Source organism: Myxine glutinosa, chromosome 6, assembly GCF_964187855.1.
Source record: "Myxine glutinosa chromosome 6, kmMyxGlut1.1, whole genome shotgun sequence".
Taxonomy (NCBI): Eukaryota; Metazoa; Chordata; class Myxini; order Myxiniformes; family Myxinidae; genus Myxine; species Myxine glutinosa.
The window spans coordinates 90,800,031-90,819,681 of NC_136266.1; the positions used below are offsets into that span (position 1 = coordinate 90,800,031).

At 41.2% G+C, this 19,651-nt stretch overlaps 1 protein-coding gene across 5 annotated transcripts in view; it reads right to left on the reverse strand.

Moving 5' to 3' along the window:
• Positions 1-813: 813 nt before the first annotated feature.
• The window catches only part of LOC137430089 (uncharacterized), a 214,287-nt gene continuing 195,449 nt past the window's right edge, over positions 814-19,651 (reverse strand). For 3 of the 5 annotated variants that reach the window (XM_068120629.2, XM_068120631.2, XM_078780136.1), the window contains 3 exons: positions 15,897-15,932; positions 7,577-7,667; positions 814-1,730 (listed from right to left, as the gene is read on the reverse strand). In XM_068120629.2, coding sequence (XP_067976730.2) covers positions 1,618-1,730; positions 7,577-7,667; positions 15,897-15,932 — 240 coding nt within the window. In that variant the 3' untranslated portion in view covers positions 814-1,617. The remainder of the gene's footprint in view (positions 1,731-7,576; positions 7,668-15,896; positions 15,933-19,651) is intronic. The other 2 variants (XM_078780139.1, XM_068120630.2) reach the window with 2 other exon arrangements.

Genomic DNA, 19,651 nt, shown 5'->3' on the forward strand with positions numbered 1-19,651 from the left:
ATATGAGGAAGAGAGAGTTGGGATGAGTGATTAATAGTTGGTCCATGTCGTCTGAGAGAGAGATGTGGATGGAGAGTCACTGTTGGGAAGACGAGACAACACACAGACAAACATGAGGTGGGATGGGATGGCAAGTCGCAGCCAGAGGTACTCCTGGGATTTAGGAGGTGTAAGAGCAGTACAGTGTGAAATGGAATTTTTGATGTACAGCGCAACTCCGCTGCCGGGATGGGATTCAGGTAAAATCGGAGACAATAGCCAGGGAGAGACACTAAGGAGTCGGGGATGTCCTATGGGAGGAAGGATTCTGTTAAACAGATGTCCGGCTTATCGGCAGTGGCCTGGATTGAGAGATTTGTCAGGTTGGAATGAAGGTCCGGATGCTTGAGGTCCCACAGTTAGAGAATAAGTGGAGGCATTGTGATGGTGCAGGATTTGGGGGGGGGCGGGGGAGGGTTGGGGGGGGGAGGTAAGGTGGTACAGATAGAAGAATTAACTGTCATTTCCACCCTACCTACATTTCTTATACAGGTCACAGCAATTCGACTTCAAATGCTCGGGTTTTAAACACTTTTCAATGGTGATTCAGGATAAACTCACAATTCGTTTTTACGTCACAACTTAAAGTAAGTGATTCACTGCAAAAACACGACAACATCACACTATCGTACCCCATTTGGCATTCCCTATAAAATGGTAGAGTCCAACTTACCAGGTTCTCCATCACACGATCTCAAACCAAATTTAAATTTGCTAATAGCCATTGAATCATGACAGATGCTTTCCAAGATGAAACAAAACAGGAAAAAGATTAAATGATAAAATGGCAAAATGTTTATTTCCAGGTGGAAGTCCATTGAAGGCTGTGATTCAATGTCATGTACTTCCTGATTCACGTGTGGCACATTAGACATGTTTATGGTTGAAATATTCACAATTAGGGCTGCTGTCAATCAAAACAGAGGGGCCAATGACATCAAAGTTGGATAGCACTCTCAAGTTTTAGACATTTCGTGTCATAAGGCCACTCACTGTTTAATGGAGAATGTCAGAAACACAATGGATGATGTAGGAATTAAAATGGTGGACATTTAAAGGGGCCTATATATTTGTTAGACATGTTAAAATGGTTGAATTCTTGCCCCACTCCTCCCAGGCCTCCTTGTGGGTACTTTATAGTAAAAGGTCTTCATATGTGTTTTTCATCTACCCCTAACCCTTGCCCAAAGGCTGGGACAGCTTAAGTTCCACCTTCTGCATAAATCCCAGCTTCCGTAAGGAAACCCCAGCTTCAACAAGGCCAGGAAAATGTTCCTGCAAGACGCTTCCCATCTCATTCCAGGGGGTGGAACAGTCCAGAACAGTTGCTTGAGTAACATCATTATAATCCCAGACTTTTGTCAAATTACATTGTGCATTCTCTCACGCAGTTGCTTAATCAAGTTCCTGCCTGTGAGGAAGTAGATATGGCCAGCTCAGCCCATGGTTACTCCCTTTGGAATGATATAATTAATGGTGCAAATGAGGCATTGATAGATGTGGACGCTTCATCCTCGCAAACCTCTTTGTAACTCTTGGAATCCAACGTGTGGTCTGAATGAATCTATTGTGGAGATGTCACTCTTCAGAGTTCATTCTCAGCTTTTGTCGTCTCCTTGACGTTTGACCCGATCTCATATCCATTTGTGTGAAGCCTTCCAGGGAATCTAGATCCTCCAGTGGCAGGGGTTCTGATAATATCCAACCACAACAGGTGGTGTCAGTGCTGCAACCGATATGTTTGCAAGTTCCTTCCTTTCCCCTCCTTACACACAGTATGACTAGCTTTAGATATAAAAAAGAATAAAATAGAGTTATTCACCGTAAAGGATTACAAGGTACTGACCCATCTGCTGGGGCGAGAGAGAGATGGGAATGGGAAGTGGTTGATATAGGATGGCTGATGTCAACAATAAACATCACTGTTGATGTGCTACAGGTGAGCAGCACAGTTCACCTGCAGCATGTCAACAGTGAGGTCATTGGTGGCTTCACCCACCCGATATCAAACATGTACCATTTCCTGTCTTTCTCTTTTTACCCGTTGTAGGGTAAAGCCCAAAATGTGAGCACCTTCTGATCCTTTACAGCGAGTAACTTGAACCATTTTTACCTTAACCACCAAAGGTGGATGGAGGTTATGTTTTCACCCCTGTCTGTTTGTTACTGGCAAAATCTAAGATTTTTCAAGTGTTTTGGTCGGTTGCGTTTGTTGTTACTTGGCAAAAAAAACGTTTTTTTTTTTGCAAGTATGTTGATTACTCCCAGTTTGTGTGTGTGTTTGTCTGTCCGCTCACTTATACTTGCCTACAGGTTAAAGTTTTTAACCGATATTCACGAAACTTCACCAAATGGTAGAGTTCGTGGTCCGAAAAATTCACATATATTTTTGAGGTCAAAAGGTCAACATAGTCCAAAGGTCAACCACTTTTTTTCAAATTTCTAAAATGCTCAATTTTCATCCGATTGACTTGAAATTTGAAGAGGATTTACATATCGGCTAACTGAATTCAACCACAAACTATTTTTGAGATCAACGTAGGCCAAAAGGTCAACATAGGCCAAAGGTCAACCACTTTTCTTTAATTCCTGAAAAGCTCAATTTTCATCCGATTGACTTGAAATTTGAATGTGATTTACAGATCAGCTAACTCAATTCAACCACCAACTGTTTTTGAGATCAGCATAGGTTAAAGGTTCAACATAAGCCAAACGTCAACAACAATTTCAGATTTCTAAAATCCTCAATTTCATCCGATTGACTTGAAATTTGAAAATGATTTTCATATCAGCTTACTGAAACCAACCACCAACTATTTTTAAGGTCAACATAGGCCAAAAGGTCAACATAGGCCAAATTTCTACAATTGTCAATTTTAAACTGATTAACTTAAACTTTGAAGACGATTTGCATATCAGGTCACTGAATTCAACGACTAATTATTTTTGAGGTCAAAAGATGCTGTACTGAGTGCCATTCTACTTTGTTCTGTTTTGCCAAGTGTCACTCTTATGAGTGATTTTTCATTTGTTTGTTACTTGCAAAATCGAAGATTTTTCAAGTATATTGGTCGGTTGCGTTTGTGGTTCTGTCTGTCTGTCTGTCTGTCTGTTTGTCTGTCTGTCTGTTTGTCACCGGCCTACAGGTCACAATTCTAAACCGATCGTCACGAAACTTCACCACGTTGTATAAGTCGTCTCAATTGAGAAGCCTATTGATTTTGAGGTCAAAGGTCAAAGGTTAGCTGGAGGTCAAATTTCTAAAATCGCCATTTTAAATCCGATTGACTTGAAAATTGAACAGCATTTGCATATCGAGTCAGTAAATTGGGAAACATACTATTTTGAGGTCAAAAGGTCAAAGGTCAACTCAAGTTCAAATTTTAAAAATCATTAATTTTCATCTAAAAAACCGTCAATTCTCAACCGATTTACTTGAAAATTGGACAGCATTTGCATATCGAGTCACTAAATTGGGAAAGATACTATTTTTAGGTCAAAAGGTCACAGGTCAACTCAAGGTCAAACTTCCAAAATCATCACTTTTTATCTGAAAAACCATCAATTTTCATCCGATTGACTTGAAAATTGAACAGCATTTGCACATTGAGTCACTAAATAGGGAAACCAACTATTTTTGAGGTCAAAGGTCAACTCAGGGTCAACCTTCCAAAATCATCATTTTTCATCTGAAAAATCGTCACTTTTCTTCCTATTGACCCGAGCTTTGATCATGATTGTCAATTTTAATCTTCATGAAATGGACAATTTGCTGTATCAATGCAAAACTTTTTTTGGGGGGGGGGGGGGGGCGGATTTTGCAAGTATCGTGCTACGCATGACGTCTTCTTGTTACTTGCAAAATCGAAGATTTTTCAAGTATATTGGTCGGTTCCATTTGTGGTTCTGTCTGTTTGTCTGTTTGTCACCGGCTTACAGGTCACAATTCTAAACTGATCGTCACGAAACTTCACCAAGTTGTATAAGTCGTCCCACTTGAGAAGCCTACTGATTATTAGGTCAAAGGTCAAAGGTCATCTGGAGGTCACATTTCTAAAATCGCCATTTTAAATCCGATTGACTTGAAAATTGAATAGCATTTGTATATTGAGTCACTAAATTGGGAAATGAACTATTTTTGAGGTCAAAATGTCAAAAGTCAACTTAAAGTCAAATTTTTAAAATAATAAATTTTCATCTAAAAAGCTATCAATTCTCAACCGATGGACTTGAAAATTGAACAGCATTTGCATATCGAGTCAATAAATTTGGAAACGTACTATTTTTTAGGGCAAAAGGTCAAAGGTCAACTCAAGGTCAAACTTCCAAAATCATCACTTTTCATCTGAAAAACCATCAATTTTCATCCGATTGGCTTGAAAATTGAACAGTATTTGCACATTGTGTCACTAAATAGGAAAACCAACTATTTTTGAGGTCAAAAGGTCAAATGTCAACTCTAGGACAAACTTCCAAAATCATCAATTTTCATCTGAAAACCCATCAATTTTCATCTGATTCACTTGAAAATAGAACAGCATTTGCATATTGCTTCACTGAATTGGGAAACCAACTATTTTTGAGGTCAAAGGTCAAAGGTCAACTCTAGGTCAAACTTCTAAAATCATCATTTTTCATCTGAAAAATCGTCGCTTTTCATCCTGTTGACCCGAGCTTTGATCAAGATCGTAAATTTTAATCTTCACGAAATTGTCAATTTGCTGTATCAATGGAAAACTTTTGGGGGGGCGGTGGGGGCGGATTTTGCAAGTATCTTGCTCTGCATGACGACTTCTTGTTTGTTTGTTTGTCACCGGCCTACAGGTCACAATTCTAAAATGATCGTCACGAAACCACCAAGTTGTAGAAGTCGTCCCAGTTGAGAAGCCTATTGATTTTGAGGTCAATGGTCAAAGGTCATCTGGAGGTCAAATTTCTAAAATCGCCATTTTAAATCTGGTTGACTTCAAAATTGAACAGCATTTGTATATTGCCACTAAATTGGAAAACCAACAATTTTTAGGCCAAAAGGTTAAAGGTCAACTCAAGGTCAAAATTCCAAAATAATCAATTTGTATCTGAAAAAACCCCATCAATTTTCATCCGATTGACTGAAATTGAACAGCATTTGCAGAGTGCCTCACTGAATTGGGACACCAACTATTTTTAAGGTCAAAAGGTCAAAGGTCAACTCAAGATCAAACTTCTAAAATCATTTTTCATCTGAAAAATCATCACTTTTCATCCTATTGACCCGAGCTTTGATCAAGATCATCAATTTTAATCTTGATGAAATTGACAATTTGCTGTATTAATGGCAACCTTGGGGGGGGGGGGGGCGGATTTTGCAAGTATCAGGCTCTGCATGACGTCTCCTTGTTACCTTCGCAAAAGCGGAAGGTTATGTTTTGATCGCTGTGTATTTATTTGTATGTCTGTGTGTGTGTGTGTGTGTATGTTATTCGCATAACTCAAAAAGTATTCAACCGAATTGCATGAAATTTGGTGGGATGATTGGTTATTATACGGGACACATTTGATTAGATTTTGGGAGCAATCGGGTCAAAGGTCAAGGTCAAGGTCACGAAAAGGTCAAAATCGTATTTTTACCATAGCGCGGTCAATTTTTATCCAATTGGCATGCAACGAATGCCAAAATGTTCAGAATTCAATGCCCGATCTTGTGATATACGACATGACCCAGTGAAGACATTACCCTTGTTAGCGGTTGGGGGTCAAAGGTCAGGGGGGTCACGACCTTGCAAAATGTGCGTTTTTTGTCATAACTCGGTCAATTCTTATCCGATTTGCATGAAATCAGCACCAAACTGTTCACTGTTCTGTTCCCTACACTCCCATGCCAAGTACAGAACAGTAGCTGCGGCGAAGGTATGCGCTCTACCGAGTGCCCGTTCTAGTTTGTTTGTTTGTTTGTCTGTCTGTCTGTTTGTTTGTTTGTCACTCGCCTACAGCTCACAATTCTAAACCGATCGCCATGAAACTTCACCAAGTTGTAGAGGTCATCACAATTGAGAAACCTATTGATTGCGGTCAAAGGTCATCTGGAGGTCGAATTTCTAAAATCGCCATTTTTCATCCGATTGACTTGAAAATTGAATAGCATTTGTATATTGCGTCACTATATTGAAAAAGTAACTATTTTTTAGGTCAAAAGGTCAAAGGTCAAACTTCCTAAATCATCAATTTTCATCCGATTGACTTGAAAATTGAACAGGATTTGCACATTGAGTCACTAAATTGGGAAACAAACTATTTTTGAGGTCAAAAGGTCAAAGGTAAATTCTAAGTCAAACTTCTAAAATCATCAATTTTCATCTGAAAAATCGTCACTTTTCATCCTATTGACCCGAGCTTTGATCAAGATTGTCAATTTAATCTTGATGAAATGTACAATTTGATGGATCAAGAGCAACCTTTTTGGAGGGGGGGGGGTGGATTTTGCAAGTATCATGCTTTACATGACGTCTTCTTGTTTTTTTGCTTGTCTGTGAAGAAGATATCTCAAATAGTTGTGGATGGATTCAAACGAAATTTGGCAGAGAGGTAGTTTATGTGACAAGGATGAAATGATTATATTTTGGTGAAGATCCGGATTCAGATCCGGCTAGTAGAATTTTTTAAGTGAATCTTCACCATTGGGAGATATGGCCAGAACTGACATATAGCAGGATATCTGAAAAGGTTATGGACGAGTTATGACTGAACTTGGTGGACGAGTTGGTTCGGTAACAAGGAGAAGCCGATTAGATTTTGTTTCAGGTCCGGATCCAGATCCGGCCTTTCAGTGGGATACAAAACGTAAACTGTTCAGCCTGGCGGAGGTATGCGCTCTACCGAGTGCCGTTCTAGTATTCATATGTTTTCATTCTTTTCTACCACCAACACAAAAAGCTAGTTTTGTGCTGGAATTAGGAAATAAATACCTTTAGATAAAGCCGTACCAACCTCCAATGGTAAGCTTTTAATAGAGATAACACAATCTAACAAACAGCCTTTATATAGCCAATCAAATTTATATCAGGTTTTGAAATAGCCAATCAAATTTATATCAGGTTTTGAAATAGCAAATCAAATTTACACCAGGTTTTGAAATAGCCAATCAAATTTATATCAGCAGGATTTGACATAGAGAACTCAATAGCTATTGGGAAGCTTTTGATAGAGTGAAACTAATCTCTTTCTGAAAGATTTCATTATTTCCAATTTAGTCCCTATCTGAACACTTTTAATAGAGCCAACCCCATCTGTATTAGACATGTTTTTTGATATTGTAATTCCAACCTCTAATTGAAACCTTTGGATGTAGCCAACCCGATCTCTGATAGAAAGCATTTGATATCGCAAACCCAATCTTTATCAAACAGCTTTTGATATTGTCCAACCCAATCTCCAAAATTGCTTTTAGCTCTTACACAAGCCTCAACTTTGTATACGAAATAGAAATAATAATAAAATAAACCCTATTTTTTCTTCTTATTCTCGTTGATTTTTCTACGTTGATGTGCCAGCTGCCTACCAGGCCACACCATCTCCTCGAGCAGGGTGACACGACGTAGAAGTATCTGTAGGTCACCTTGTAGTTCTAAAAAGGCCTGCCGCCCATCAGCCTAAAAGAGGACAGAGGTGACAGAAAAACAAATAAACGATTATTGGTGTTTAAAAATGGATATTACTTTTGATAGAGCTTAACACACAATGGTCATGTATAGAGTTTGAATGAAAAACTGCACTTTTATCGTGATGATCTGCATTGGCATACAGATAGGGCAATGGATGGAATAACCAGGATCATTTATACATAAGATCGAGGCTCGTGAAAGAGCTAACATTAATCACACAAAAAGTCAAACCGACACATAAAACACAAAACAAGAAGACGTCATGCGCAGCACGATACTTGCAAAATACACCCCCCCCCCCCCCAAAGTTTTCCATTGATACAGCAAATTGTCCATTTCATGAAGATTAAAATTTACAATCTTTGAATTCAGTTGTTCAGTGGTTGAATTCAGTGACCATAAATATAAATCCCCTTAGAAGTTCAAGTCAATCAAATGAAAATTGGTGATTTTAGAAATTTGGCTTATGTTGACCTTTTGGCCTGTGTTTACCTAAAATATAATACGTGGTTGAATTCAGTGACCAGATATGCAAGTCCTCTTCAAATTTCAAGTCAATTGGATGAAAATTGAGGATTTTAGAAATCTGGCCTATGTTGACCTTTTGGCCTATGTTGACCTCAAGTATACTTGGTGGTTGAATTCAGTGACCAGATATGCAAGTCCTCTACAAATTTCAAGTCAATTGGATGAAAATTGAGGATTTTAGAAATTTGGCCTATGTTGACCTTTTGGCCTATGTTGACCATTTGGCCTATGTTCACCTAAAATATAATTTTTGGTTGAATTCAGTGACCAGATATGCAAGTCCTCTTCAAATTTCAAGTCAATTGGATGAAAATTGAGGATTTTATAAATTCGGCCTATGTTGACCTTTTGGCCTATGTTGACCTCAAGAATACTTGGTGGTTTAATTCAGTGACCAGATATGCAAGTCATCTTCAAATTTCAAGTCAATTGGATGAAAATTGAGGATTTTATAAATTCGGCCTATGTTGACCTTTTGGCCTGTGTTTACCTAAAATATAATACGTGGTTGAATTCAGTGACCAGATATGCAAGTCCTCTTCAAATTTCAAGTCAATTGGATGAAAATTGAGGATTTTAGAAATTTGGCCTATGTTGACCTTTTGGCCTATGTTGACCTCAAGTATACTTGGTGGTTGAATTCAGTGACCAGATATGCAAGTCCTCTTCAAATTTCAAGTCAATCAGATGAAAATTGAGGATTTTAGAAATGTGCCCCATGTTGACCTCTTTGGCCAATGTTGACCTCAAATATACTTGGTGGTTGAATTCAGTGACCAGATATGCAAGTCCTCTTCAAATTTCAAGTCAATTGGATGAAAATTGAGGATTTTAGAAATTTGGCCTATGTTGACCTTTTGGCCTATGTTGACCATTTGGCCTATGTTCACCTAAAATATAATTTTTGGTTGAATTCAGTGACCAGATATGCAAGTCTTCTTCAAATTTCAAGTCAATTGGATGAAAATTGAGGATTTTAGAAATTCGGCCTATGTTGAGCTTTTGGCCTATGTTGACCTCAAGAATACTTGGTGGTTTAATTCAGTGACCAGATATGCAAGTCATCTTCAAATTTCAAGTCAATTGGATGAAAATTGAGGATTTTAGAAATTTGGCCTATGTTGACCATTTGGCCTAGGTTGACCTCAAAAATACTTGGTGCTTGAATTCAGTGACCAGATATGCAAGTCATCTTCAAATTTCAAGTCAATTGGATGAAAATTGAGGATTTTAGAAATTTGGCCTATGTTGACCTTTTGGCCTATGTTGACCTCAAAAATACTTGGTGGTTGAATTTATTGACCAGATTTGCAAGTCCTCTTCAAATTTCAAGTCAATCGGATGAAAATTGAGGATTTTAGAAATTTAGCAAAGTTGGTGACCTTTGGCCTATGTTGACCTTTTGACCTATTGACCCCAAAAACAATAGGCTTCTTGCTTTTGACCAACTCTACCATTTGGTGAAGTTTCGTGAAGATCGGTTGAAAATTGTGACCTGTGGGCCGGTGACAAACAAACAGACAAACAGACAAAACAGACAGACAGACAAACAGACAGACAGACAGAACCACAAACACAACCGACCAATATGCTTGAAAAATCTCCGATTTTGCAAGTAATAAAGGGAGCGGTAGACATGATGGGGCGAGAAGGGGAAGGACACAAACACAACATTTGAGAGCAGGGACATCGAGAGAGCTGTGGGAGGGAGAGGGCTTGGGGGGAGGTGGGAGAGGTATAAACCATATGGACACTGCAAGGACTTCCAGGAAAGAAGTTGAAATTTCAAAAAAGTGGATTTGGGGTGAATTAGCAGGGGTAGAAAAGATCAAGGTTTTGGATGGGGGAAGATAAGACATGGTGGTGAACAGCTGTTTTAAAGACCTGGAGGGTGGAGTGGGATTGAAGGGAGTGGGGGAGTTTGTTCCAGAGGCAGGAGAAAAGGGGAATGAAAGAGTGAAGGTGAGCAGAGAGCCTAGATTTTGGCAGTTTAACCATAAGAGGGTTGCTGGCAGATCTTGTGCGACCTGTAGGAATATTTGGGGGACAGAGCACAGAGAGAGCTGGGGGAGCAAGGCTGGAGAGGAGTCGGTAGAAGACAGAAAGACCACCAACCTGCCTGCGGTGAGTGAGTGAAAGGCCCTCGGAGTTAGCTTCATCGCAGGAGATTCCAATGATTCTGAAAGCTTTGGTTTCAACAGTGTGAAGCAGGAGCACCGGCCCAGAGGGGGGAACAGTATTCCATTGAGCTGCGGATGAAAGCCTTGTATGTGGTGAGGAGCTCAGGTGTGCCATGGAAGGACTTCGCACGACGGAGGATGCCCAGTCGGCGACTGGCTTTGGAGCATTGCAGCATTGATTGAGGTATGATAAATGGTGTGGGAGGGAAGCAAAGCGAAGCTGAGATGTTATGCTCTAACCTTTGTTGGAGCAAAAGAGGAATAGGGGCGAGGGTTAATATAGGGTGGAAGTGAGGCTGAGGTGGGTGCATCAGTGGGATGGGCGATAGGAGAGCACGTTGGCGTGAGAATGCCGTGCTTAGCATACAAAAGGATACACAAGGAAATTGGATGGAGGAGGATGCTATTAGGCCCATCAAAGTCGCCCACCTTGCTTGCTTATTATAAAATCATGCCACCTGGCATATGGAGCTTCTTATAGGAACTGTTGCCATTTTCGTCAGTCTTGGGCCCACCTTCCAATTTTGTTCCACATGACCTTCATTCCTTTCATTTCCTTCTCAACGGTACTTCACCAGGTCTCTTTGGCCGTCCAACCCTTCTCTTCCCCCCAGGTGCCCAGCATATTGCTATTTTTGGTATATCTTGATCCTCTATGTACAACACGTGAACAATTCATCTCCACCTCCTAATTTTGATCTAATCTATGATGCTTTTCCTCCCTGTTAACCTTTCAAACTCGTTCTCACTAGCCAAGTCAGGCCAGAAAAGTCTCGTCCACCATAATGGTCATGTATGGTGGATAAGCTTCATCTACAACTGCACTACATATCCAACATATCAATTCAATCTAAGTTTATCAACCTAACTTTACTATGGGAAAGAGTGTCGGGATGGGGGGAGAGTAGGGAGAAGGCAGTGGTGGCGTTAGTCCTTTGGAGGCCCCATGCAAAACGTAATAGTGGCCCAGTGGGATCCCTGTCATCACACTAAACTATGCAATTTGGTATCTGTCTCTGCATATGTCGTTATTTAACCAAACTCAACCAAACTTGTCAGGGGGACTAATGGTCATAAGACAGAGGTTGTACTCCTCCTGTAGTGGTCCTCCTATGGCACCAAGAGCAGTAGCAGCATCAGCAGATGTGCTAGGATCCTCTTCTGGTTCTGCTGCTTGTTGTGTAACGAAACATCAAGTTAATTTGGTGGTGATTTTCATCCCTTTTCGCTTTCTGTTGAGCTATTTTTCACTTTCCAGCACCACTATTTACGGTTATTTTGGTCCAATCAAGAGCACCTAATCCTACCCTCCTACCCTCAAGGTTTGCCTTCCTGAAATTCGATTTTGATGAAGATCCAGATCCGGATATGAGAATTTAAAAAACATCGGTTGTGAGTTTTTGTCTGTCCGTCTGTCTGTGAGCAGTTGTGGATCGATTATGACAAAACTTGGTGGATGATTTGGGTAGGTGACAAGAACAAGCCGATTCGATTTTGGTTCAGATCTGAATCCAGATCGAGCTTATCATTGGGATACAAAACATAAACTGTTCAGCCTGGCGGAGGTATGCTCTCTTCCGAGTGCCGTTCTAGTTGTTGTTGTTGTTGCACTGCTTGGAGCCTCGTTAGTAATTGTCCTGTATTTCATATCCTTTTCAGTTTTACTCCTTGTTCATCGACTGCAAGCTTGTGTGCCTTCATTAAAATCACTTGGAGCTTGGAGGCTATTCCTTGACTCCCATGTTGTTCATGAATGGAGTTTGGCTGGCTGTCGAAGTATGGACCGTTACGCATAGGGAGGACAGCACACCTGTTCTTCCCTCACACTTGGCACTCTATAAAAGTGTCCTGCAAGTATATTACTATTCTTACAATCCCTGAAATCTAGCCCAACAGAATCCTCTACATTAATTCCCTCTTTAGTGTCAACCTTTTCTCAAAATTGTCTTTTACTCAGATTGCTAGGCTGCCCTTCATTTTCTCTTTCGTATCACATCTCTACATCTTGTAGCCTTATATTCCTGTTCTCCAAACCAAGTGTCACTTACCGCAACTATATTGTACTCTACACGTTGGTCGACATCAGCTTCAGGCTCTTCCATCTTATAATTTAAACTCCCAGAATATTTGGCACAGAATATTTTAAAACTTTTCCCTTCCTATAATTAAGTTTTGCAACCGAGCCTTACTAATCATGTTATCAGTAGCAGTTCCTTCACTTGTAGCATCTCCACCCATGTCCAGTTGGAAAACACATGAATTCCTTCCTCAATTCCCACTGTAAACTGGTCTTAATGGCTTGATCTCGGATCACCAATTTGGATTCAGAACAGGTCATTCTACTCTGGGCATGCTGCTTCTGCTGTCTCAACAATGGATGGAGGTCCTCAATGCCAAACAAGAAATCGGAACTGTCTCCCTTGACATATCACATGCCTTCGATACGGTCTGGCACCCTGCTCTGCTCACCAAACTCTCCTCCTATGGTATCCATGGAAATCTCCACGCATGGCTTGCGGACTTCCTCTGTGGTCATAGTCAACATGTGGCCCTGAATGGATTTCTCTCATCTCCCCTTCCTGTTCAGGCTGGAGTTCCCCCAAGTCAGTGTTCTGGGCCCAGTGCTTTTTCTGGTCTTTATCAATGTATCTCTCCGACTCTCTGGAAAATCCTCTCTAACGCTTTGCTGATGACTCCACTCTCTGCCGCTCCATTCCTCATCCCTCAGATTGGCAGTCTGCAGCCTCCTCACTCTTTGCAGACCTTGTCAAAATCACAGACTGGGCAAACAAGTGGAATATGTCTTTCAATTCTGACAAATCTCATACTCTCACGATGTCTCTACGAAAAGACTGACTGGACAAACCTCCCATCTACTTTCTCAACAATCCTCTCCAATAAGTACTGTCACTCAAGCTTTTGGGTCTCACTATCTGCCATGATCTTTCCTGGGAAAAGCACATTTCCAATCTGGCCTCCAAAGCCAGTTGCCGACTGGGCATCCTCTGTTGTGCGAAGTCCTTCCTTGGCACACCTGAGCTCCTCACCACGTACAAGGCTTTCATCCGCTGCTCACTGGAATACTGCTCTCCCCTCTGGGCTGGTGCTCCTGCCTCAAAACTAGCTCGGCTTCACGCTGTTGAAACCAAAGCTTTCAGAATCATTGGAATCTCCTGCGATGTAGCTGATTCTGAGGGCCTTTCACTCACTCACCGCAGGCAGGTTGATGGACTTTCTGTCTTCCACCGATTCCTCTCCGGCCTTGCTCCCCCAGCTCTCTCTGTGCTCTGTCCCCCAAATATTCCTACAGGTCACACAATATCTGCCAGCCATCCTCTTAAGGTGAAACTGCCAAAATGAAGACTTTCTGCTCACCTTCACTCTTTCATTCCTCTTTACTCCCACCTCTGGAACAAACTCCCTCACTCTCTTCAATCCCACTTCTCTCCCCAGGTATTTAAAATAGCTGTTCACCACCATCTCTCATCTTCCCCCATCCAAAACCTTGATCTTTCTACCCCCGTTAATTCACCCCAGATCCACTTTTTTGAAATACCGACTTCTTTCCTTGAAGTCCTAGCAGTGTCCATATATTTTATACCTCTCCCACAACCCCCCCCCCCCCCTTCACTTCCTATGCCTCCTCCCCCCAAGCCCTCTCCCTCCCACAGGTCTTCCGTTGTCCCTGTTCTCTGCTGTTGTACTTGTGTGCTCCCCTCTATCTCCCCATCTTGTCTCCCGCTCCCTTTCTTGTATGTTTTGTGTGTCCGTTTATTGTTTTGTTTTTTGTGTGATTATTGTTAGCTCTTACACGAGCCTTGATCTTGTATACAAAAAATAATAATAAAAATAAATAAATAATTGGTACAGGTATGTATAATGATGTAAAGGTTAACTGATTATAATTTGGAGTCAAGAGGTCAAAGGTCAAAGTCTGTAATAGGTCTATAACTTGAGAACGGCTGAAGGGTAAAAATATGATAACTTGAGAACAGCTGAATGGATTTAAAGCAAACTTGGTACAATTATTATAATGATGTAAAGGTTAACTGATTATAATTTGGAGTCAAGAGGTCAAAGGTCAAAGTCTGTAATAGGTCTATAACTTGAGAACGGCTGAAGGATAAAAATATGATAACTTGAGAACAGCTGAATGGATTTAAAGCAAACTTGGTACAATTATTATAATGATGTAATAATGTGGGTGGAGGCATATCGGTCGACGTGGTGATGTCGAAGAGTGCCGTTCTAGTTTCATTCTACATTGAGTCTCTTGTGACTAACAGCGCCATTATACCAAGTCTAAATAATTTTACTGAGGAGCTGCTCCATAAAGTGTCCAAGTTCCCTTGACTCTTAACTCCTGAACACAGACCCTGCTTATCAAATGAGCCATTCTCACCCCCAACATGCTCCCCAACAGCTGACTATAATGCCTCTGACTCACCACCACCCAAAATCAGCCCTATCCCATCTTCCTCTTTTTGAATGGTTAACACCCGAAGCAGCTTCCCGATGAAGGGTTAAATGCTGTTGTCAGCTTCCACTTACTTCCCACGGCGGTTACCATACCTAAATTAATGTTATGTTGATTCCATTCATTGTTCTGATATATTTACTCTATCTTCCAACAGAGTGGTGAGATGGGCATTTGGTTCTAGGCATGGCTAAATTGGTCCATGGCTTGAATGCTAAATTGACCCATTAGACTGTTTCACTTGAAGAAATTTCCACAAAGTTGAAGCGTTATTCAGGAAAGACTAAAAGGACAAGATGTAGAGGTATCTATGGATGCCAAACATCTGCAGAAACACATTTTCAGCTCATTATGATGAAATTTAAGTGTTCATGTTCCCAACCTAATGGGGCCCTCAATATCCGAATGGGCATAAAGGACCCAGTTGTGAGCCACTGGATATCAATAGACCAAGCTACTTTGATAGTACCATGGACTTCCACTCAAATGGAGCGATGTAGTCTTGTGCATTGTGGGGAGGGGAAGGCAGGGGAGGGGGCAGAAATGGTCAAATTAAGTGTAAACAAAAAGCAATCTTTGGCTACAAGTACATTACAAAGCTATGGCCTTTGCCAGAAATTACTTCCAGTTATGTTTTTTGTACTAACAAATATTACTGAATTCTCCACCAATTGATCAGTGATGCAAGAAGAGGTCAGGAATCATTTTTGCCTTGCAGAAAGTGCTGGTTGAGCTCAAACACACACAGTGACAAGTTGTGAATGTTTCCGTGGCTAAAATTAATCCCCAACACAGTTGCTCTTCATCACAGTGTGTGAAAACTAAAACAAAGTAACTACGGGAATGGAACACGAAACATTGAAAATAATGGAACAGGTCTTCAACCACTCACCTACGAAGCCACTCAAGCAAACAAAACTTCAATCGGAAATAGAAAATCAAGATTTGAACAGAACTTCCCTTTTATTAATATATTATTATGGTTAATCGTACAAACAGCACCAATCAGCATGTTGTTTTTTACGAACTCACAAGTTTTCCTTTGTCTCCCTTTTGTCCTGGGCTGCCCTGCAGAAACACATTGCTGGAAATTAACCACTTGTGTCCAGAAGGCAGACAGCTCTCTTTTTGCAGAAAGAATCTGGAATATATTTTACTGATTGTCTCAGAAAAAAACATGACAACATATTGTTCTATAGTTTTATAATTTCACTTATTTGTGTCATTTCACCAGCATGACATTGTTTGCATTATATATTTCAGCATGGTAACAGCTAGGCCTGTGCATATCCGTGTATTTTGCTAAACATGTACATGGTCCATTCATTGATCGTGTACACATGTTAACGTTAAAATCTAACAAGTCACAACAAAAAAAACATTTAGTCCAAGTTAAATATTTCTCCAAGAGTCGAAGTCCACGTGTTTTATACCTGTCCCCCCCCTTCCCGTGCCTCCATCCCCCCTTCCCGTGCCTCCTCTCCCCAAGCCCTCTCCCTCCCACAGATCTCCCGATGTCCCTCCTCTCAAATGTTGTACTTGTGTGCTTACCTCTCTCTCCCCATCTTGTCTCCCGCTCCCTTTATCACATGTTTTATGTGTCAGTTCTTTTTGTGATTAATCTTAGCTCTTACACGAGCCTCGATCTTGTATACGAAAAAAAATAATGAAATATTACATTACGTTAAACAAACAATGTAGTAATTACGTTCCATTCATTTTGCAGCTTTAATTGACGGATTAATCCTTTACGAGAAAGACTAAAGAACAACTTACTGAGAAAGAGAAAAGACGCATACATAAAAAATAAAAAATAACCTTTATCAACAAACTAAAATAAGCAATTTGGTGTCTGTCTGTTTGTCTGACGATTTTTGACCTTCCGATACATTCGGTCGTTACTATTCAATCTCCATCAAACTTAACAGGAGGACTAAGGGTCACACAATGAAGGTTGTCGCGAATATATTTGTCCCCCTCCCAAAGGGTTTTTTTCCTCCTTGAACAAACATTCGTTCGTTTGTTAACGTTTATAAACAGCTTATTGTGCTGTTTTGGTGGGAGCACCCCTATTAAAAGTAAAAATATTATATACCACAAGCACGTATGATTACCTTTTGAAACAGTCGCTTCTGCTGATTAACACTAAACTGAAAAGGAGAAAACCCAGGGTGTGTATGGTTACGAAGCAGCTCGTTAGCGCTTGCTATGCCAGCCGTTCCTTATCATCAGTTTTGAATGGAGTGCTTGCTCGAATGCTTAAGCCACTTGGCAAGCACTCCACATGAAACTTGCTAAATGAACACACCCCCGATGTTGTTGAGGGCCTACCCTAGATCTACTGGAATCTATATATACTGTGTATTTTATATAGAGGACTGGGCCTTCCTGCCGCTCCCATAGGGAATGGGTGTACTAGTTATTTAAAAAGTGGCATAACAGATGTGTGCTTATGATTGTTATACCGCATTTATCGTGCTAGATCGGCAAGCTGGGCAGCTGTTTATTTCATATTTTCTTCATTCTCTATTTAAAAGGCATTACTTTTCGATTCAAGTTAAAGTAACCTAATTGCAACGGATAATGAATGTGGCCACCAATACGTATCTATAAACATGAAACAGCACCACTATGTGCATGCTAAAACGTTTTTTCGGTCGTTACTTTTTTTCTTTTTCGTTCGTTACTTTCGGTCGTTACTTTTTCGGTCGTTACATGCTAAAACGTAAAACGCAAAACAACATGGCGGAAATAAAGAAAATATTTGCAGGTCCCGCCTCTCTTCACCCCGCCCAGCCCGGAGGGAACTGATCTGATTGGCTGTTTGCATAAACCCCGCCCTGAACAGATGGATGGATGGAGATTGGATTTAGAAGCTGGCTCCTGTTATAGCCGGCGAAGCCGGTGTTGTGAATGAACGCGTACGTATTATGTTGAAAAGCCATATTTTGCTGGATCCCTTGAGAATTCTCGCGAGAGGTCTCGCGAGATCTCGGAGACGGTGGGAGGGATTTTCGAAGCTCCACGCGGTCTCCACGTTTTTCGAAGTTAAGTCTGTTCACAATTGTATTTTGTCGAAACTGTATTTATCTTTCGGTGTGTGAAGTTATTGTGTGCAACTTTGGTTGTTTCTCGGTGTTTATCTTTCATAAATTGATCGTCTGTTTGCCGTGTCGCGAGCAAGGCCTTTGCCGCGTCGCGAACAATTTGAAATCGAAGTTAAGTGATTGTTCCCATTTGTATTTTCGTTAAAACTGTATTTATTTATGGTGTTGTACGTATATTGTGTCCCGACGAAGATTTTTCGGCACAAATCTTTCATACCTGTATTGAAAATCGTGTTAATTCGTGTCGTGTCTTGAGGCCTTGTACAGTGTGCACTGTACAACCTTGAGGCTTTGTTTTTCTCTCAGCGGTCCGTCGTTTGTGATCCAATAACTTTCGTTCTCTGTATTCCCAGTCTTTTCACCCATAGCCTACTTCCTTGTGTAAATCTCAACTCAAAAAATAAAAATAAAAAAAACAAACATTTCCTTCTCTGTTCTCATTCGTTTATTCATTCTTATTCGTTCGTTCGTTCTTCGACCACGTGTTTCTCCCCCATTTCCCCAGATAGTTTTCACTCATTAACCTTCAATGTTTACACTTTCCCCTCAAGTTATGTATTCCGTCATATTTTATAACACCTTTTTCTTCTTCTTCTTTAAAAGGCTGCTTTCGACTTGCTCACCAAATCAATTCATCCCCAAAAAAATAGCCATCTCCTATAGTGCCTTTTTTCTACATTCCCTAAACTCTCCTGCACTCCATCCTCCATCCAGCGTCCTTAAACGTATTTTTAACTCGAAGGTCACAAGAAACTCATTTTGCAATAAATGTTCGTTTCCCATAAATCGTACACTTTCAAAAATCCAATCTCACCCCTCCCCTCCAAATCTTCCCCATAACCCCTCCCCTCCAAATCATCCCCATCACCCCTCCCCTCCAAATCTTCCCCATCACCCATCCCTTTCAAATCTCCCCCGTTGCCCCCTCCCTCCTAAACTACCCCCTCACCCCTCCCCGCCAAGACGCCCCCTCGCCCCTCCCCTCCTAGACTCCTGCCTCACCCCTCCCCTCCAAATCTCCCCCATATCCCATCCCTTTCAAATCCCTCCCCTTGTCCCTTCCCTCCCAAACTCCCCCCTCACCCCTCCCCTTCAAATCTCCCCACCCTCATTGCTTCTCAATTTCCCCCCTCTCACTCCCCCTCCTCAAAGCGTCCTCCCCGCTTCTTCCCCCTTCAAACTCTCACCTCCATCTCCCCCAACCTTCTGCCTCGCTCTTCCCCCTCCTCAAATAACACCTCATTGTGGCTCACCCAATCACCATCAAACCTTTTGTCCGCCCCATCCTTCCCTTTCTCCGAGCTATTCTGAAATCTCTGACACACCTTCAACAGCTCTCCCTACCTCTTCCACCTCTTCCACATCTTACCCTACCCCTCCTCCCCCCTGTTCTGTATCTGATGCTCCCCCTTCCTCTTCATTAACGGTATGGACCTCAAACATCCGGGGCCTTCGTTCAAACTTAACTGATCTCTCCATACAGGTTGCTTCTGTCAAACCAGACGTGATCTGCTTAACAGAAACTTTCCTCCTTTATGATGTCTCTGATTCCATAGTATCTCTCCCGGGTTACTCCCTCCTCCGGTATGATAGACCTGAGCCTCGTCCTGGAGGCGGGGTTGCTATCTTTATCAAAAACTCTCTTCCTCACTCGCCCTGCACTGCACTCTCTCCACCTCA